Raw genomic sequence first — 21,513 nt, 5'->3', positions numbered from 1 at the left:
TGCTGTGGGTGTTATTACATTATTATAAAGCATGTCATAAGGTATAACACGTTTACAAAATGTAGTGGATTCATTATTTCCCAGTCCCAATCTTTCTTTATTCCTCTTGCTCTTTTTAAAAATATTTAGGGGATATAATATAGTTCAGATCATGTATGAATCAGCTATTTAAAATGTTTGACTTGTGGGGAAGAATCCAAGAGTTTCAAGATCACTTATCCAAAAACATAGCAAAATTTTGAAAATTGATATGTTAACTAAAGGACATATTGATTTTTATTCCACCAAACAATTTAAGAGTGGAGTAACATTGTATTACAAATCTCAGTTAAGTGAATTTGCCGTTTATTGGCATGGTTCTAGTTGATGGCACAGCTTTACCAGACACCAACTGAAAGTATTGTTTTTTTATACTTGCTATGATGATGGGTTTTTTTGGTTTGTTTGTTTTGGTTTTTTTTTTGGTACCAGGGATTGAACACAGGGGTGCTTGTCCACTGAGCCACATACACAACCCCCCCCCTTTTTTTTTTAATATTTTATGTTCTTATTGAGTTGCTTTGGGCCTAAGTTGCTAAGACTGGCTTTGAATTCACAGTCTTCCTGCCTCAGCCTCCTGAGCCACTGGGATTATAGGCCTGCACCAACATACCCAGCTGACATGATTTTTTTGAATAGGTATTTTTTGCTTACTTGTCAAAATTATTACTTTCATGATTAAATATTACAGGTATTTGTAAAAAATTCTTAGTGAATTTTTCCACTGTACTTCAGAAAACATCTTTTTTTGTCATCTAACTGCTACTCAGTGCCATACTCAAAAAATTGCAAGTTTAAGTTGCCCCAGTTTTTTTGAAACCATAAACTTAAATGGATGGAGTGTCCCGGGTGTGAATGTGTAGCAGCACATGGGCCTAAGGTCAGTGCCTGGCCCGCAGCAGACACTCGGGAGTGCCCCTGGTAGAGGAGCGCTCCCTCTGTGCAGCCTGCCCCATCCAGGTCCCTCCCTCATCCAGGTCCCTCCCTCCAGTCTAATTGGGAGGAAGGTGATGAGCAGTCCACTGCAGTGGAAGCCACAGCATCTGCCCAGCACCAACAGAAAGGGAATGTTCTGATGAACTGCAGTTTTAGTTAATTTGATGTTAATGAATTTTAATGTAAATAGCCTTGTATGGCTTGTGGCTTTCATATGGGAGTCCTGGGCTGTAGATGACTTGAAGTTTAAGTATTCTCTATGCCTCATTTTATTCATACTTGTGTTCTGTGAAACTTTTTGTCAGGAGTACTTCACCTGTAAGAAAACGGAGTTGGGCGGGGGGAGTTCTTTCTTTTCCTCAACCACTACCTGATGCAGATGCTGATAACAGTACAGTATCCAGAAGATGATGGGGTGGGTCACAGGTGGGACAGTCCAGTTCAGTACCAGTGTGGCCAGGATAGCTGGAGCAGGCTGCCTCTTGGGAGAGTTAGCTGCTGTTGCCTTTTGTCCCTGTCACTGAACTAATTGAAATGAGTGGATACCTCATTTAAACTCCATGAGCTTCTGCCTGTTAACACCTGGCCTTTTCCAGCTTGAACAGGGAAAATCCAGCTGGAAGAAAAGCATGTGCACATTTCAAAGGTTCCAGGTGCCTGGTGAAAGACACATTCTGTAATACATTCAGGAATCATTGTTCTCTACAGCCACCAGGTTTCCAGGACCCATGAAGCTTTGACTAAATGGGTCAGACCTCTCTACTGTGAATTTCTAGCTCTACAATGGTTACAAAAGTGATCTTTTTGAATACCTGTTTTTGTAACCAACTTTGAAATCCAAACTAAGGGTGAAAATTGATCCCCCCCCCCCCGAGCTTCCAAAAATACTTTATAAGAAAAAAATAAAAAGAATAAAGGATCATTTGTAATTTTTGAAGTGTGTTATGGGAAGTTTGATTAGCTCAGAAATGCCTGGGGTTTTCTAGACAGTTACACCTAATCCTGGTAGGTGATACAGGTGAATTGATTTTTAAAGATTACTTATATTACTTTGGTTGCATTGATTAAGAATATCACCCTGTTTTAGAGACTTACAAAAGTTTTGGTATCATGATTATCATATAAGATAGCAAAAAGAGATTCAAAATGGAAAGTATATGGGGCAGAGTTGAACACTGACATGGATCAAAGCCCTACAGAGTCCTCCTTTATAATATTGTGCTCAGCTTAGGGGTGGAGCTTGTGCAGGACCCAGTAAAGAGAATGACTTTTGATTCTTTGTCTAGAGCAGTTATTGGAGCATCCCCCCCAGAAGGAAGGATTATTAATGAGATGAACCTCTCTTCTTCTCTCCCCATTTCCTGCTCTGGGTTGTGCAGGGTGATGTTGGGCTTGCTATGGGTAAACTATATGGAAATGACTTCAGCCAAACTACCATCTCTCGCTTTGAAGCCTTGAACCTCAGCTTTAAGAACATGTGCAAGTTAAAGCCACTTTTAGAGAAGTGGCTAAATGATGCAGGTAAGTGAGGTATAAAATATTTCTTCAGTGTTCATTGGAATTTTGTATAAACTATAGAGTTTTAAATTTTTACTGTACAATTATTACTATAATTTTAAAAAAATATTTTAGTTATACAAGGACACAATATCTTTATTTTGTTTACTTATTTTTATGTGGTGCTGAGGATCAAACCTAGTGCCTCACATGTAAGAGACAAGAGGTCTGTTTCACAATCCCAGCTTACTACAAAATTTTGAAGCCCACTAATCTTGGGAGGATCATAAACTATGGCTATGTAAATCAGAGAGCTAATTCTTTTAAATATTCTAATAATGACAATGTAAATAATAAGCAATAATTTTCAGCTTTCAAATACCTGTTGTGTTTGAGCCAGGATTTCCACGTGCACTCAAATTTGAGGAAGAGGAGAAGAAGGCTGTGTAGTTAGATAAAGTTCAGCAGATTTGTTGCTTCTTCCTTGGGGTATTATCATAGAACTTGTTCCTGGTAACACTTCTGCTTTCATTATTAAAGATGGCACATATTTTATACAAAAATTTGGGCTTCTGGTCTTACCTATTTTGTGCCAAGATTTCCTTTTGGAAAATTGGGTTTTGAACCACAGAATGATAAACCATGAGAGCCAAAGGGAACCAAAAAGGTGCCCTATATTGTGGTTCTCTTTGTAGATGTGAACAAAAATCAGGCCTTTTGAAAACACACCTTTGGTCATTTCAGTAGCCTTGGGTGAGCCATCATAGTCCTTCTGAGTATCCCAGGTGAGAGAGCTGCTGGTCTGCTCTATCTCGTTCTTCATGTAGTAGAAAGAAGTCTAGAGATGAGTGTGCCATACTGTGTTAAGCTATTAAATGACAGAACATTATTTTAACTAAGGAATTTACAAGTAGTCTTTCTCTCCCCGCCCCCATATCATACAAATAAAATGAAAGGTCATTTGTAAGATAAATATTATATTAAACAGTCAACAATTTTCAAGAGGCTTTCTCCCTTTTATCGCCTTTTATCAGTTTTATAAAAAGAACAAAACATAAGAACAGAACTGAGAGAGATCTGAGTCAAAACATAGGAATAGTAAACTTCTACATTCTCAGAAAGAGAACCAAAAAAGTAGTGTGGTGGCTCTGTAGCCAGCCATCCTGGGCCAGAGAATACCAGTACGAGCACTGAATCCATGTGGTGTTGTGATGTAGCTTGGGTGAAGATCTCTTATGCTTGGATGTAGTTTAAAATGTTTTATCCGTTTTGTTGGTGGGGTTAACATATGTGTTGTGCACATATGACTCACATCTGAAATCTTATTTCTGTTTTATTCATTCTTACAGAGAACCTCTCATCTGATTCAGCTGTCTCCAGCCCAAGTGCCCTCAATTCCTCAGGACAAGGAGTTGAGGGCTTGAATCGTAGGAGAAAGAAACGCACCAGCATAGAGACCAACATCCGTGCGGCCTTAGAGAAGAGTTTCTTGGAGGTCAGTAAGGGTCTGCTTTTCATGTGCACGGAATTATCTGTAGTTAATGTAGGACACTTACAACATAGTGGAGAAAATGAGACAAGGCAGATTATTTACCGCGAAGACAGACCAGAGTACGTGGACTCGAGAGAGTTGGTGGCAGCCATGTGTATGTGTTCTGTGCGCAAGAGGTGGCAGTGACCCACCCGTAGGATGCATGGCAGCTACCTCTACAGCCTAGAGAAGATGGTGGAAAGCACTTCAAGTTGAGGAAGTGCTTTCCACCAGTGAGATACCAATGGTGGTTGGATTCTAGCATCTGTGTGCCTACAATGGTAGTTTGGGGCCAAATACTAGAGATCTTGAAGTTCAAGATAACTCTGAAGACACTCATCATGTCTTGTCTCTCTCTCTCTCTCTCTCTCTCTCTCTCTCTCTCTCTCTCTCTCTCTCTCTCTCTCTCTCTTAGTTATACATGGACACAATTTCTTTGTTTTGTATTCAAGTTTATGTGGTGCTAAGGATCAAACCCAGTGACTTACATGTGGGAGACAAGTGCTCTGCCGCTAAGCCCCAATCTCAGCCCCTCTCAGCATCTCTTTTGTACTAGGGAATATTATAATAAAAGCTTCCAACAGAATTCTGACTCCTTTTTTTTAAAATATTTATTTTTTTAGTTGTAGGTGAACACAATATCTTTACTTCATTTTTATGTGGTGCTGAGGATCAAACCCAGGGCATCACGTATGCTAGGCAAGCACTCTAACACTAAGCCACAACCCCAGCCCCAGAATTGTGACTTCTCTAGTTCAAAGGATTGAGAGTCAGGTGCAGTGATGTGCACATATATGATCCTAGTGACTTGGGTGACTGAGGCAGAAGAACCAAAATTTGAAGGCCAGCCTTGGCAAATTAGACCTTGTCTCAAAATAAAAATAATAGAAAGGGCTGGGGATGGAGCTCACTGGTAGAGCACCCCTGGGTTCAATCCCCAGTATCACACCCACTCCCAAAATTAATGCACCTTTTATAAATAAATATTATGTCTAAATATTCAAGAATAGCCTATTCTAAGTTAACATGAGCAGATTCATTAGAAATTGTATCTATATCGAAAGTGGCCTAATATGGTCATAAGTTTCCTGACTTCATTTTCTGACTTGCTTTTCTCTATGATTGTATCAATATCATTTGTTCAAAAAGTTATTCCAAAAGATGGGATTTTTTTTTCTTCAGAATCAAAAGCCTACCTCGGAAGAGATCACCTTGATTGCTGAACAGCTCAATATGGAAAAGGAGGTGATTCGGGTGTGGTTCTGTAACCGCCGGCAGAAGGAAAAAAGAATCAACCCACCAAGCAGTGGTGGGACCAGCAGCTCGCCTATCAAAGCAATCTTCCCCAGCCCAACCTCACTGGTAAGAGCAGAGATGGCAGATGCAGGCTCAGGGCTCACTTAGGATTTCACAGACGGCTTCTGACATCAGTTTATTTTCTAACAGACAGGAATTTATTGTATATGTACAGCATTCATATTGAATAAGTGTATATAAATTTATATTTCAGATATTTCCCAAACAGTGAAATTTCACAGTCTAATCCAAGAAGTTAATGGTCTTTCTTATTTTTTAAAATGAACAGTTTTAATTCTTTACCTATTTCATTGCATTTTCATTGTTTTTGTCTCTGGTATAGTTTATTGGGTAACCAATAACTGTAACTATAGTGGTAAATTTTTTTTAGTTATCTCAAAAAAAATTAATTACTCTTGACTTAAGGCCTAAAGCCTAATGTTCTACAGTTATTATAACTGAGTGATAGTAAGTTCCCAGGTAAACTGTGGCCTTGGCTGTGCTCAGGTGGTTGCCTCAGACCTTCACTCTCACACACATGGTTCTTCATAGACTACCTCCTTGAGTGACTCCTGCTGTCCGCACTTAGGATGGTGTTCCCAGACGGAAGGAAATGTAGTAGCCACATGGCTCCCCTGATTTCTAGGGCAATCATAAATGTGACTGCCCCTGTACCCCTGAGGGTTCAAAAGGTAAAATTGTCGAGTTTGCATTTCTCTTTCCTTTTTTGTTAATTTGTTATTTTAAATAACATGGCATTTAGGAAGGTGTTTTAACCTAAAGTCAGCATTAAAAGCACGTGTTTGGTTCTTAAACGGCGCGGCTAAAACCTTTAAGTTAATGAGATAGCTCTTGTGAAGAAGGTGGGCATTAGGTAAGTTTTATTTTGTGTATGTGACTATTTGTTGTTTCACATTTATTTGTATAGAAAGAAGGCAATATTTTTTATATAAAACTCCAGAATTATTTTGTTATTTCAAAAAGAAAGTTTTTTAAACATTTGCTTTGCAGCCTTTTTGTATGGTATCAAAAATGAGACAATCTTGCCCCCCCAGAATCAAAAGTAAAAGTTATACAAGACCCTCAGATTCCTGATCCTGCCAAGCCGTTTTCTTGTTTAGGTAAAGTGGATAATTAGTATACCATTTCTCACTGACTTAGCGTGTATCTGACTCAACATTATTGAAATCTAAGCATGTCTCAAGGTCTGAGTTTCAGTGCTTTCTTTGTGTCTCTGTGTCTGGCCTGTAGGTGGCAACCACACCGAGCCTTGTGACAAGCAGTGCAGCAACGACCCTCACAGTCAACCCTGTACTCCCCCTGACCAGTGCCACAGTGAGCAGCCTCTCTGTTACAGGTACGCAGTAGCCACACCTGAGGCTGTCAGCACCTAGTCGGCCTGTGATAAGTTTCCCTGATAGTCTGCCACTCAATTGTCAATTAAGGCTCCAACTAAAGACACATATTGCTTTTTAAAAAAGTTATTTATGGTCAAATGCCTGGGCACTTGCCCATAATTCCCGCTGCTCAGCAGGCTGAGGAGAAGGATCACAAGCTTAAGGCCAGCCTGGGCGACTCTGGAAGGCCCTTTTCAAAGTAAAAGAGCTGGGGATGTGGCTTGGTGGTAGAGCATTTGCCTAGCATGTGTGAGGCCCTGGGTTCAATCCCCAGTGCCACAAAGAAAGTTAGTTTTCTATATGAAAACCTGAACTTCAAAAAAGATGATCAATTTTAGTAGGAAAAAAACAAACACTTTCACCCAAGGATTTTCTTACCTCTTCTTTTTTTTTTTTTTTTAAACATTTATTTTTTAATTATAGGTGGACCCAATATCTTTATATCATTATTTTTATTTTTATGTTGTGCTGAGGATAGAACCCAGTGCCTCATGCATGGTAGGTGAGTGCTCTACCTCTGAGCCACAATTCCAGCCCTTCTTACCTCTTCTTTCCCACATTAGTTCACCTCCTACATTGTTCCCAGCATTATCTTTTAAAAACACAAACATTTTTTTTACAACAGTCCTTTCTTCACAGACCTTTAATAGCTATGGCTTTTTGTATTCAGTAAAACCTCCAAATTCATCGGTTCATAGATTATTTTCATTCTGGACCTTGGCCCATTCCAACCAGCACATGGGAGGCCTCCATCTATACCTCTGTACACTTTCTTACAGCCTGAAATGTCTGTCCATTGTAGGCTACAGTTTTGGTCAGATTACAGGTCAATTCTTTTTAGAAGTGTTCTTTAGCTTGCCAAGGAAGCTGTTCATTGCCACTTACCTGTATTATATTTTAAAAACCTGCCTTTCCCAGTGGGCCTTTGTACTTCTCAGGAGATCTCAGCACTGTGTTCTTTTTGATGCCTACCTGACTCTCATGGTAAAATGAATAAATGCTCTTTTCTCCTTTTGTCCTCCTTTAAGAAACAAATTTCCCAATACATTTAAGATGACTTCATATTGTCATCAAATATTTTCATGACACATGATGTATAAGATATGCCATAATTACTCACCAAGTCAGTGACATGCTAGTAAGTCACTGGGTGGTTTGTGATCTTTCACTATCAAACTTGATTTGACCTAGAATTGAGGTCTTTGGTTTTCTTCACTCACGTTTTCAACTGTGTTAACATGATATAAAAATTCAAAATGGCTTTATGCTTTATTACATTTCTAAGTTATTAGAAAACCTTATTTTTTTATTTTAAATAGCACTTGTTGAATTATTTTGAGTGTTAGATCTTTTTGAGAATTTGAAAGCTATGGACTTTTCCCTCCCTCCCATAAAATAGACATACTCACAAGTTTTAGTAAAGTCTAAGGCAGTGTGTATGTAATATCCCCCGTCAGTGTCCTCCCTGTCTCCAGCTATTCATGGGTGCCTTAGGAGCCTACACACTCCAGGTTCAAAACCTTTGGTCAATATGTCCACACTATTCAGTACTGTGTCTTGCTAAGCAAACTGTTAGAGGCAGATTGGCATTGTACTAGGCATCAGCAAAAGTGCCTGCCTCTGATAAACTGTCTCACCCTACTCCAGTTATCTGGAAATTGTGAACTGGACTTCACCTTCCCAACTAGTTATAAATCACATTGTGTTAGACCTAAAGATAACTCATTTTCTGCATAGAGACTCCTAATGGTCCAGATATTAAAAACACATAGCTAGGGCCAGGTATAGTGGCACTTTCCTATAGTCCCATCAACTCGGGAAGCTAAGGCAGGAGGATCACTGGAGCCGAGGAATTCCAGGCCAGCCTGGGCAATATTATGAAAAACCAACTTTAAAACACACACACACATATTTACCGATTTCTTAAAATGTGGAAAAAAAAAATCAAAGTAATTTTAAGAATCTGTATATACTCAAAATTAACTGTAAACTGTAAATTTGTATCCATTTTTGGATCACATTTTCTTGAATTCAGTTACTCAGCCCATGTATGTGGATTTAATTGTAATTGTTTTATGAAAAGTTAATAACTCTTCTTGGAATGATGAATTTTTTCTTTAATTATTAAGAAATTTATCTTACAGAAAATTCAAACAGGGAAAAACATCACAGCAAATACTATTCTTGCTTTTTCTTCAAAATGTTTTATGCATAGAGTCTCAGGGATCTTCACCCAGTGTGGTATTCACATCCTTATTATGATACCCTAAGTAGAGGACCCAGCTGTGCTGGGCCTGCACATCTGCCCCACAGAAACTGTGAGATGATGAATCATGTTGTTTTAAGCTACTGAATATGTGCTACTTTGTTATTAAAAAACAATTAAAAGTAAATATAATAATATGTTTGCCTAGGTATTGTACAAGGCCAGCTCATAATTGAATCTACAGGAGAAAATGTAATCTCAGCATTGTTGCAGTATAAAAAGATTACAAGAATTGGAGTCAAATGGGTTTTGCCTTCTTATCAGCTATTGCTCAAAGTCATGCCCCATTTTAATTTGTTATTCCTCTTTGGACTCTTTCTTTCTTATTTAACCTCTTTTCCTTGGACATTTCTATATGCCTTTTCTTTTTTTCTGTTGACAAAAAGTAGTATATTCCTTTACCACACTATTTATTAAGGACATCAAGTGTCGTCTTTGTACAACCTGTCTAATGCAATCCATCTCCTTCTTGCAGACTTTCTTCTCGGGTTCCTACAATTGCTTGTTTTAATTTCAGAGAATTCCTAAGTGTTATGATTTAGATAACCGGTGTCCCCTAGAAGCTCATATAAGAACATTCAGAGGTGAACTGATTGGTTTCAAGAGCCTTAACCCAATCAGTGATGGGCATTAGCTGAGTGGTAACTGAAAGTGGTAGGGTGTGGCTAAAGGAGGTGGGTCATGAGGAATGTGCCTTGGGGTATATATTTTGTGTCTGGCAAGTGGAGACACTGTTTCTTGGTGGCCCTGTCCTGACCTGCTTTCCTCTGCCACACTCTACTGCCAGGATGTTCTTTCCACCATGATATTTTGCTTCACCTTTAGACGCAAGGAATGGAGCTAGCTAGCTGTGGCCTGGGACTTCTGAAACTGAGCCCCCAAAGCAAATATTTTTTCCTCTAAAATTGTTCTTGTCAGGTCTTGTAGTAACAGCAGCAAAAATGCTAACTGAAACACTAAGTTAAAGTAAATGTCTCTTAGATCCCATGTCTTCCTCTTTGATTCCTTTTTGTTCGGAACACATTCTCAAGTGGTCTTTTTCTTTACTTAGACTATTTGGGAAGTAAAATGTATGAGTACAGGCATACCTGAAAAGTATTTGTCTTCATGATTTTTTTTTTTTTTGGAGTTTATCTAGTAATAGAATTCTAGGTGCAAAATTATTTCTCCTTTGAACTTTGAAGATGTGTTATAGCATCCAGTGTTGCCAGTGAAGTCTTTTAACTTCAGTCTCTTAATAGGTTGTTTCTTTCACTATGAAACATTGAGGCGTTTCATACTTCAGCGTTCTGAAATTTTCCTAGAAGGTTTCAAGCTGTAGGTAATCTCGTGAAATCAGAAGGGAGAATAGAGGAGTGCAGGAAGGGGAATGGAAGGGTGGTGAGAGGCCAGAATGAAAATAACCAAACTGCATCAAGTGCATGCATGAATCTATCACCCTGAATTCCGCTCTTGTGTAGAATGCACTAATTTTAAAAATAAATTAATAGAAGGAAGACCAATTTAGAGTAGTGGAAGGGGCTCTGGGTGAGGGAGGAAGGTGGGAAGGAACAGTACTGGGAACTGGAATGGAGCAAATTATGTTAAGAATAACTATAATGCACTAATTAAAAAATTTTTAAAAATTAAGTATGGATACTTAAATTTTATCCTCATTGGCTGTCAGCAAGCACTTTCAATCTGAGTTCGTGTCATATTCTGTAAACAATTCTGGCCATTTATCGTTGTTTATAAAAATTATTCCTTCTGGCACTAGCTGCATTTATTCATTTTGTATCATTTCTTTGTGCTGTCCCCCCCCCTTTTTTTCTGGTATTTTGAGGTTTTTTTTATACTGATGAATGCAAGGCCATATTCCTTATTGTCAATAGCTTGGGGGTTTTTTCCTGCCATCATGTGGCTTCTGTTACGCAACAGTCTGCCCCCTGAATGGAAGGGCTAGCTATCAGTGTGACCAAGACCAGCCAGAGTATTTCGGGGTATGCAGGTGGGAGGCAGGAGCAAGCAGGGCTTCACACCTGCACTTCCCCCAAGGCTCTTTACTTGTATATGCTCATGCCTGCACCAGGATCTAGCCGCCCGTCCTCAGGAGTAGGTGACGTGTGGGAGGTCCTAGAGAGAGAGGCCCAGTGTGTGAACAGTCCTTCAGTCACTCTCTTCTCTGATCCTGTTTCCTACTTCTGCCTCAGCAGTACCCAGAAGCTCTGAGTTTGGACTCTTCTCAGGGCTCCCTCTAAGCGATTCATTCCCCCTTCATTCCGCAACCTTCTCCTGTGCCCATCTGGACCATCCTTAGTCTCCACCACCCAGTTTCTTTCTTCTCGTTTTTGCAAAAGTATCTAAATCTTATATCTCATATCTAACCCCAGCACATATTCCCTTTTGTGTTGCTTTGCTATCATTTGGAGTTGGATTTCAGAAGCAAAGAGAAAACACGTATACTCGGTCTACTCCTTTTAAGAAAAATCTTGTTTGATCGTTATGGTCGTCTTTATTTTCCCATGGTGCTTGGCACATAAAAGGCCTTGGTAAACATTTTTAGAATGGATACAATGATTAGATTATATACTCTTCCAGAAAGACACGTATCTCAGAATCTTGCAAAAATGCCACTGTCATTGATAATCTGAACTAAATATGCTCTGCCTCCATTTTTTTTCCAAAATGTGTTTTATAATGGACCAAAAAAGTTTATTATTGAACAATTTTAATCATTTAGTTACTTAACAACAGAGTCCCAAGATGCAGGAAGTAAAAGTGATAGAATTAAAAGGAGAAATAGGCAATTCAGCAATGTAGTTGAAAGAATTAACACAGCATTTTCAATGCTTGTACTATGTACAAAAAAGTTTCAGGGATATGCAAGACTCGAGCAGGGCTGTCATCCAGCCTGTCCTGACTGCCGTGAATGTGAAAGCACATTCTTTTCAACTACACAGAGAACATACATCTCTTCCAGGAAACAGAGGAAGAGGGACACTTTACTTGTAAGAGGCCAGTGTACCCTGGTACCAAAGCTCAATAAATATGTCACAGGAAAAAATATTACAGACTCATGTTGTTGGTGAAAATAAATCCAAAAACCCTAGCAGAATCTTACCCAAGAATGTATGGTTAGTTTAACCTATGAACATCAGTTAACATAATAGATTTGTGGTTATGTCTGAACTGTCCTCCAGAGTTCATGTGTTACAGGTGTACTCCCTTTACAGCAGTGTCCACAGGTGGAACATTTGGGAAGTATTTGGATCATGTGGACTTTAACCTCATTAGCAGATTAATCCTTTGGAGGTGGTAGAAACTGTAAGAGGTGGAGCCTCATTGGAGGGAGGGGTCCTTGCTGGTATGCCCTTGGATCTGTATCTGATCCCCGACCCCTCCCTGTCTCTCTCGTCCTCATGGAAAGCTCCATACCTTTCCTCTGCCAAACCCTTCCGCAATGATGCTCTGCCTCGTGTCAGGCCTGAAGCAATGGAGTCAGCCTACCATGGACTAAAACTTCTGTAACTGAACCAAAATAAAGCTTTCCTCCTTTAAGTTATCATGTCAGGTATTTTGGTCATATTGACAAAAAGCTGACACAGCAGTAAAATAATAGAAAAGGGGCAAAAACAGCAATGATCATCCTAATAGATAAAAGAGAAAGTATGTGATAGAGTCCAAACCCATTTATGATAAAAATCCTTTGGCCTGGACCAGAAGGAACTTGCCTCATCTGATAAAAAGCATCTCCTAACCCTGCAGCTCACACTATGAGAGACTGGTAAAAGACTGATGCTTGAGATTGAGATTGGGTGCTCTTAACATTTAACTGGAGATAATAGCCAGTTTAGTAAAGGAAAAAAAGGATTAAAGATATCCCATGTGGAAGAAAAGTTAAACTGACTTTACTTACATTATCCTATGTGTATAAAAAAATCCCAAGGAAAAATGTACGTCTTAAGAATATTGAGTCATCTAACCTCTGAAGGGTTGCTATTGCGTATCTTTAGTTAGTTAGGCCTTTAATTCCTTTAGGCAAAATTTTGTAGTTTTTATTTCAGAAGTTTTGTATGTCTTTGATTAACTTTATTCCTGGATATTTGGAGTTTTTCTGTGCTGTTGTGTATAGTAATTTTAATATGTTTATCTCCTGAGTGATTGTTGCTAATATGTAAAAACTTAATTAATTTTTCTTATTTATCTTGTATCCAACCATCTTTGCAAAATACAACTTGTTCCTTCCAGAAATTTAAAAAATCCTAAGAAATTTATTATAAAACTACTAGGATTTATCAATAAATTCACTATTGCAAGACACAAGATCGGTATATAAAAATGAAACACATTTGTATATGCATACTGTCAATGGATGGTCTGAAAATGAAATTAAGATAATTTATACACAGTAGGTTCAGAGAGTAAAATAGTCATAAATTTAATGACAAAAGCATAAGACTTATGAAAACTATAGGTTGTGGAAAATCTAAATAAGTAAACATTTCATATTCCATGTTCATGGTTTGGAAGAGTCGGCATTCTCAAGAATAACTGTTTCTCCAATTTGATTTATAATTTCAACACGATCAGGTCACAATTCCAATAGATTCTTGTTTGTTTGTTTTAGAGAAATTGATATGTTCATTGTAAAATATATGAAAGGGACCCAGAATAGCCAAAATAACTTTGAAAATAATGAAGTTAGAAGACAAGTGTGTCCAGATTTCAACACTTACCATAAAGTTACAGTCATCCAGACAGCAAAATACTGGCACAAAGGCGGATTCGGTGGAACACAAGTACGAGACCAGAAACAAACCTTTAAATTTATGCTCTGTACTTTGGTGTTTTTTTATCTGTTTGTTTTTTGTTTTTAACACAAACATGAAAGAGAAAAGAGCCTTCAACAAACATTTCTAGGACAATTGAATACCTGTATGCACAAAGATCAGTTTAGACCTTTACTTCTCATCATTTACAGAAATTAACAAAAATGGGCCAAAAGCATAAATGTAAGAGCTGAAACCTATAACCTTCTATAAAAAGGCAGGAGAAGATCTTCACAATTTTGGGGTTAGGTAGGCAAAGAGCTCCCACAGATGCTGCACCAAAGCACAAGCCATTAAAAAACGCAACAACAAAAAAGAAAGCCCAGCCTGGTGGCACACACCTACAGTCAAACTCATAATCCCAACAGCTTGGGAGCCTGAGGAACAAGGATTGCAAGTTCGAGGCTCTCCTGGGCAACTTAATGAGGCCCTAAGCAACTTAGTTGAGACTCTTGTCTAAAAATAAAAAATAAAATAAAATAAAACAGGGATGTGGCTCAATGGTTAAGCATCCCAGTACCCAAAAAAAAAAAAAAAAAAAAAAAGGTTAAATTGAGTTTCATCAAAAGTAACATCTTCTGTACAGCAGAAGACACAGATAAAAAAGTGTAAACACAAGCCAAAGACTGGAAGAAAACATAAGGTATTGGAGCTATTCTTTTTGGGGGGTGGGTTGAGGCCCTAAAGATTGAACTGAGAGCTTTGAGGATGCTAGGCAAATATTCTACCACTGCCCTGGCAACTCTCTTTTTTTAATGTGCATTTTGCCAAAGAAGATGCATGGCGGCTAGTGGGCTGTGCTGGGCTTTGCACACAGTGTCCCAGCTTCTGCCTGCCTACCTGCCAGTCAGGTGGTGGCACCTCCGGTGGTTGTTAAAGACATTGAGGCTCTGTAAGCCTAAATTCACTGATCAAAATTGCCCAAGTAATTCAGTTGCCAAGACACTGGGGCCATAAAAAGTGTCTTTTGGTTGAAACATGACTCACTGGCTGGGAGAATTAATTTGAAGATCATATTATACCATGTTGCTTGTGTGACATTCACATTGGAGATGCTAGACTGTGCTTTTAGAGTATTACAGCCAAAAGTAAAAACAACTCCAAATAGTTTTATTTCTAGCCCAGATTAAGTTCACCCAAAAGAGTTGACTGCAGTTTCTCTCTGTAAACCTATGGATTTTAAAGAGATACTGGATGATTTGAAAGCGGCAAAAGGAAACAGCCATTTTAAGCTATTTGACCTTAAGACATGAAATGGACAGTTTTAGTTTCAGAACTTTGAAAGGGGAGTGGGTCTGTAGGTAAGATTGAACTGGGTAAGGTGAAAATTTGTTCAAGAAAAGATTGAAAGTACATTCAAACTTCTTAGCAGTGGAAGGAAAATAAGAAGAGACATTTACCTTCCTATAGAACCAAGTCTTTGGGGAAGAGGATCAAGTGGAAGGAGTGTGTAATGAGTCTGCCATGCACAGGGTGCAACACAGCCACAGGGCTCAGCGATAGATTTAAAACTGAAGAGAGATCAGTGAAAATGGAGTGAATGATACTTCCAAAGATGTTATTGCATTAGGGCAGCTGCAATAAGAAGGAATCACCTTTTTGACGTTTTCCCAAAGGTAGAAAGGAATGAGTCTTCTCTCAGGTGTGCAATGATATGGTTGGCCCATGGAGCCAGAGGCCACAGAACTGCACGTGGGCAGCACTATGGGAAGTGGGAAGGCAGTCACTGCTGGCACAGGGACACCTGAGCTTACCCTAGCCCTGTGACAAGGGAAAGAACCTGGGGAGGGAACATGAGAGAACTGGCCTTGAAGGTGTTCAGAAGACAGTTTCAAAATAGATCTGGAAAGACAAATCCTGTTCTACACAGGATTTGGGATGAGGCCATTACAGGAGAAGAGAGTCTCCCACAGCTCGAATAGAAACAAAAATTACTTTTACCTGAGATTTTTTCCATTTAGGTCTGAGATACCTATTTTGTTTGGTCTGGTTCTATTATACTGCATTGTCTTCCATATATAATTTTGTTTGGTTGGTTTTTGGTGCGGGGTCTGAACCCAAGAGTACTTCACCACTGAGCTACCTTCCCAGCCCTGTTTGTTTATTTGTTTATTTTTTAGATAGGGTCTCTTGAGGCTGGCCTTGAACTTGCAATCCTCCTGCCTCAGCTTCCCAAGCTGCTGGGATTACAGGTGTGCCCCACTGTGCCTGGCTTACATATAGTTTTTGTGAGATTGGGTTTTGTTTTGTGTTGGTTGGTTGGTGGTCTTTTGGCTTTTTGAGTTCTTTATCCTGAAAAGGTCCCACTTAGGTTCTTCTTTACCCATATATGTAGTTGCTCATATCCTAGTGTATAAAAGGTTTCGCCAAATTAAACCCTAGATGGCTTTAGACAGCTGTTTTTGTCCTATGTCCCATTTCCTGACAACTGATGTCAGAGGGCCTGTCCTACACCGTCTCCTGTAGCGAGTGTCTGTAGGTCAGTTGGCGTCTTCTGCGAGGTGGGAGGTCAGCTTTCCTGCTTCAGGCAGGGTGGCAGCATTCTTTAAGTCACGCTCGCCTCTGTGCCCCAACATACCAGCTCCGAGATGTATTCCAGACCTGTGGTGTCCAGCGTGACGATCTAATTACGTATGGTTTCATCATTTTTGTTTTGTTTTATTTTTTGGGGGGCTGGGGGTTAAACCCAGGAGTGCAACGACTGAGCCACACCATTTTTATATTTTGACACACAGTCTGTCCTTGAACTTGTGATCTTCCTGTCTCAGCCTCCTGACGGGCTGGGATCACAGGCATGTGCTGCCTCACCTGTCCAGAATGTCCTTCTCTAACCAGCTTTCTTTTCAGGCACTACAGACAGCACCTCCAACAACACAACAACAGTGATCTCCACCGCACCTCCAGCTTCCTCAGCAGTCACCTCCCCGTCTCTGAGTCCCTCCCCTTCTGCCTCGGCCTCCACCTCTGAGGCATCCAGTGCCAGCGAGACCAGCACAACACAGACCACCTCTGCTCCTTTGTCCTCCCCTCTTGGGACCAGCCAGGTGATGGTGACAGCATCAGGCTTGCAGACAGCTGCTGCACTCCAGGGAGCAGCACAGTTGCCAGCAAACGCCAGTCTCGCTGCCATGGCTGCTGCTGCAGGGCTCAGCCCAGGCCTGATGGCACCTTCACAGTTTGCACCTGGGTAAGGAGTGTCCTCATCTTGTTCACGTCTGAGAAACAACTGGGAAGTTGTCCAGGAATTGCTTATGAGGGAGACCTTTTATCACTGTCTTTTGTGGTGTGGGGGCTCTTTAAATGGCCTGCTCTGTGGTCATACGAGGACCTTGATTCCAGAGTTGAGCCCAGGTTGCTCAGGGCAAGAGCCACACCTTTCTCTCCACTCGAAGACCCAGAGCACCTAGCAACTGAGCATCTCAGCATCTCAGTGATGGGGCTGGGAAGGAAGCCCAGAATTCCTGGCTCTCTCTGCTTTCTCCACTAAACGCTCATCTGTCTTCTTTCTGATTCTCAAACAAGGATAAGAGAAGCAGTAAGAAGATTCCTGGTTTTATGTTATTTTTTTAAATATTTTTTTTAATTGTAGGTAGACATAATGACCTTTATTTTATTTTTATGTGGTGCCGAGGATCGAACCCAATGCCTCACGCGTGCTAGGCAAGTGCTCTACTACTGAGCCACCACCCCAGCCCAATTTTACTTTATTTTTGTCGGTCATATTATTGAGAATTCTCCTTTTCTCTGAAGTTTTTTTGTTGTTGTTTGGATTTTTTTATTTACTTATTTATTTATTTTAAGAATGACATAATTCAAAGAAGAGTCAAAGTAACTGTAAAAGTCATGTGTTTGTGCAGACCATATAGCCTGTTGCAAGTAAGCCTCAAGGAAAGCAGGAACTCAGAAGCAGCCAAGCATTAGTGTAGGGAGAACGGCTCCGTGTACTTCCCCGCCCCAGTTTTTCTTTCTTGTTCTTTGGGGGTGTTGTTGAGCTGACACTGCATCTGTGTGTAATAGTGTGGCCCCTATTTTGACTTGCAGAGGTGCCTTACTCAGCCTCAATCCAGGGACCCTGGGCGGTGCTCTCAGCCCAGCTCTGATGAGCAACAGTACACTGGCAACTATTCAAGGTGAGTCAGGAGTCTTTCCTTGGTTAGCTTGTGTTGGGGAGATGAGGGCAAGGAGCCTGCTCTGCTAGAGGTGAGCTTGATGGAGGGATGGTTGAATGCTGACTGGCTTTTTCTCGAGGACTATGAAAATATCCTTGTGAAAAAGGTTTGTGTTAGTTTGTAGGAAGAATACCCAGTTTGGTGTATTTTAAGAAACCAGGACTTTATGCTGATGTTTATTTTCTTATGTGAGTAGACTTGGAGGCAGATTTTTTTTTTTTCCTCCAGATAAATTTATCCAAGTGCTCGTCTCAAATCTTTCTCAAGGCAAATTTGGCCAAGTAAAAGTCCCAGCCCCCACCCTGCCCCTGAGACCATGGGTGGACAGTCCTATGGTGAGTGGTCAATAGAGCACATGGGGCGGATTTCCAGGACATTTTTATTTCTTTTTTTTTTTTAATTTATTTTTTAGTTTTCAGTGGACACAACATCTTTATTTTGTGCTGAGGATTGAACCCAGCGCCCCGCGCATGCCAGGCAAGCGCGCTACCGCTTGAGCCACATCCCCAGCCCGACATTTTTATTTCTTGAATGAACATCAGGGTAGAAGGCTCATTCGGGTTGTAGTGTTGCCTCCAAGCCTGTGCTGGGTCCCTGTATGCCCTTCGAGGGGCATGTATTCCACATCAGGAAGGGGTGGTTGGTCCTGCTCTGCATCTGTGTTTCATGTCTGAAGGGGCTGGCTGCTGTGTGATTTAGGAGAGCATCTCCATATTAATCAGAACACTGTTTTCTTGACTACTTAGTGCTTATACAAACATTCTTGGAGCCAAAAATAAGGTATTAGTCAGCTTGGATCAAGATTAGTGTGCCATGGGTGTGTCTAGCTGCATACTGTAGGGAATATTGACTTGCAGAAAAAACACATCATAGCCCTGATTGCCTGATGTTATTTTGACTTTCTGTTTGACTTAAGTTCTATCTAAATTGATGGTCAGATCTAAAGCTTTTTGTTATACAAGGATTTCTTTTTGGACTTCATTTATGATAAATCACTTTTTCTCCTATATTAGGGAGTATCTCTGGGCTATGGGGATACTACAAAGACATAATGCCTGACCACAGATCATAGTCTAGGAAGATCTAGAATTGGTCTGTGACCCTAAGCCTGGAATATCAGGAAACTTCAGGGTACACCAAGTCTCACTGTTGTGTCGTATTTCTGTGGTCACATCCAAAGTCAGGAGCATTCCCTTGAGCTATAGATTATGTTACCAGCCAAAATTTTAGTACCATCAGAAAACCCTGAAATCCACATATGGGGTGAGGTTATGAGACTGGGAGTGTTGTCAGGTAATAGGATAAGCTATAAAATGGAAGTCCTAATTATTTTATTTTATTTTTTTAATATTTTTAATTATAGATGGACACAATACCTTTATTTTGTTTATTTAGTGTTTTTATGTGGTATTGGCGTTTGAACCCAGGGCCTCACACATGCTAGGCAAATGTTCTACTGCTGAGCCCTAGCCCCAGCTCCTAATTATTTTAAATAAGATGGTGATGATAGAATTTGTGGAGAACAGCAGCATTCTACAGAAGTCCTCCCCTGATGATCACGTGCTGGCCTTGGCCAGCCACCAAGGCCATGTGCCTCACTGCCTCTCTGTCTTTGCTACAGCAGCTACCTCAGGTCTGCCCAGGAAATAAGAATCAGGCAGACCTTTCACTTTATTTTATAACTAAAGCCTTTTATAAAGACTGTTTTCATTGTGTATGAAGAGTTTGCTCAAATTTATCAATAATGCCAGTTGGTTTAATAAAAACTTTTTTTTTTTCCTCGTGCTGGGGATAGAACTCAGGGTCTCATGCATACTAGGCAAGTGCTTTACCAATGAGTGACATCCTCAGCCCAACAAAAAAATATATTTTTAATGCTTTAATGACTTTAGCTAATTTGTCTTTTGAACAGAGGTAGTTTAATATCAATTTCATTGAAGACAAAATTACTAGTTTTAACAAATATTTCTAGGTTAAATGAAATAAACTTAATTTAAAGATAAAATATGACTGAGTCATCATTAGACGGTTGTTAAAACTCCTTAACCTACCTTGCTGATACTCAATAAGTTATGTTTCTCAGTCCTTTACATTCTTCGAATTATAAATAGATTCCGGTTGGTATCAGTGTAGCTCTGTGAGGAAGAAAAGTCAGCAGAGGCTCGCACTTTTTCCTGAGCTACATGAAACGCAGAGCTGTAACGAATGTGATCCAGCTTCTCCAGGATGACGTTAACCTTCTCCTTCCTGCCTGTTTCTCGGGGTCTGTGTCTAGCCCTTGCTTCTGGTGGCTCTCTTCCAATAACGTCATTGGATGCAACTGGGAACCTGGTGTTTGCCAATGCCGGAGCAGCCCCCAACATCGTGACTGCCCCTCTGTTCCTGAACCCTCAGAACCTCTCTCTGCTCACCAGCAACCCCGTCAGCCTGGTGTCTGCCGCTGCAGCCTCCACCGGGAGCTCCACACCAGTCGCCAGCCTTCACGCCGCCTCCAGCTCGGCAGAGGCCATGCAGAACTCGCTCTTCACAGTGGCCTCCGCCAGTGGGGCTGCCTCCACCACCACCACCGCCTCCAAGGCCCAGTGAGCGGGTGCGGGGGTGCCGCCAGGGCCTCCACCTCTCTGCAGTGTGGCCAGGCTGCCAGCCCCCAGCCACTGCCCTCACCACCCGGTGAGGGGGGAGGCAGGGGAAAGGGAGTCCACGTGCCAGAAGAAAGCAGAGGATGGAGACGGACAGCATCTGCCTAATTTTATAATAAAACACTGTCTTTTCAGGATTGCTTCATGGATTGGAGAACTTTCTAACCAAAAATTTAAAAAACAAAAAAATCAAAAACAAAAAAAAAAAACGAGTGGAAGGACTACTTATCATCTCCAGCAGTGGTGATGACAAGCTAAGGTGGGTACCAGTTCCAGTGTAGGAAGGGATTTCTGATTTGTCTAGATTTCTTTTTTCTTTAAAAAAAAAATCATTTTTATGGGTCTGTTGTACAGGCCATTAAGTCATAACAAGGTGTTTATAATCGTATCAATTGCGTTGGGGGTTCCTTTCTTAACTGGTACAATTTAGGCAGGCCTGTATTACTGTATCTCTATGGTTATTGTTGTTGTTGTTTATATATATATATATATATATACACACACACACACACACACACACACACACATATATATATATATATATATATAGTTTGGACATGTTTGTCTCTTGCTCCTGGATCCTGTTTCAGTGAGCTCCCACACTGTGGGGAGGGAGGGTTTGGGGCAAGGGAGGCGTATGCTCTTAACTGCGGGGAATGTTCTTGCTGGTTTCCTTATCCTCCACGACTCTTACAGAGGTGCTAGAAAATGATTTTCTTTTGCCACTTATGCAAGAGGCTGGTGCAAAAGCTGAAGGCAGTGTGTGCAGACACTCCCGCCCAACACGCCCCTCCCCCAGCAGGCGTGCCTTTGGAGCACTTTTGTGTAGGAAGGAATTCCTGCTGAACTGTAGCTCTCACTCACCCAATCATGGACCGCCCCCCAGGCCCAGATCCTGTAGTGCAGCAGCTGCTTTCCGCTACTCTCAATGGGAA

The 21,513-nt window shown here is 40.6% G+C and overlaps 1 protein-coding gene across 3 annotated transcripts in view; it reads left to right on the top strand.

Annotated features, from left to right (window-relative positions):
- Positions 1 to 20,807, top strand: part of POU2F1 (POU class 2 homeobox 1) — a 149,120-nt gene extending 128,313 nt beyond the window's left edge. For all 3 annotated transcript variants that reach the window (XM_081297292.1, XM_081297293.1, XM_081297294.1), the window contains 7 exons: positions 2,355 to 2,496; positions 3,822 to 3,967; positions 5,186 to 5,365; positions 6,551 to 6,656; positions 16,618 to 16,957; positions 17,812 to 17,900; positions 20,215 to 20,807. In XM_081297292.1, coding sequence (XP_081153418.1) covers positions 2,355 to 2,496; positions 3,822 to 3,967; positions 5,186 to 5,365; positions 6,551 to 6,656; positions 16,618 to 16,957; positions 17,812 to 17,900; positions 20,215 to 20,525 — 1,314 coding nt within the window. In that variant the 3' untranslated portion in view covers positions 20,526 to 20,807. The remainder of the gene's footprint in view (positions 1 to 2,354; positions 2,497 to 3,821; positions 3,968 to 5,185; positions 5,366 to 6,550; positions 6,657 to 16,617; positions 16,958 to 17,811; positions 17,901 to 20,214) is intronic.
- Positions 20,808 to 21,513: the final 706 nt, after the last annotated feature.

The sequence above is a fragment of the Spermophilus citellus genome, assembly GCF_964194105.1.
Source record: "Spermophilus citellus genome assembly, chromosome: 6".
NCBI lineage: Eukaryota > Metazoa > Chordata > Mammalia > Rodentia > Sciuridae > Spermophilus > Spermophilus citellus.
The sequence above is the reverse complement of the archived record's forward strand: the minus strand, read 5'-3'. Positions and strand labels throughout refer to the sequence as shown.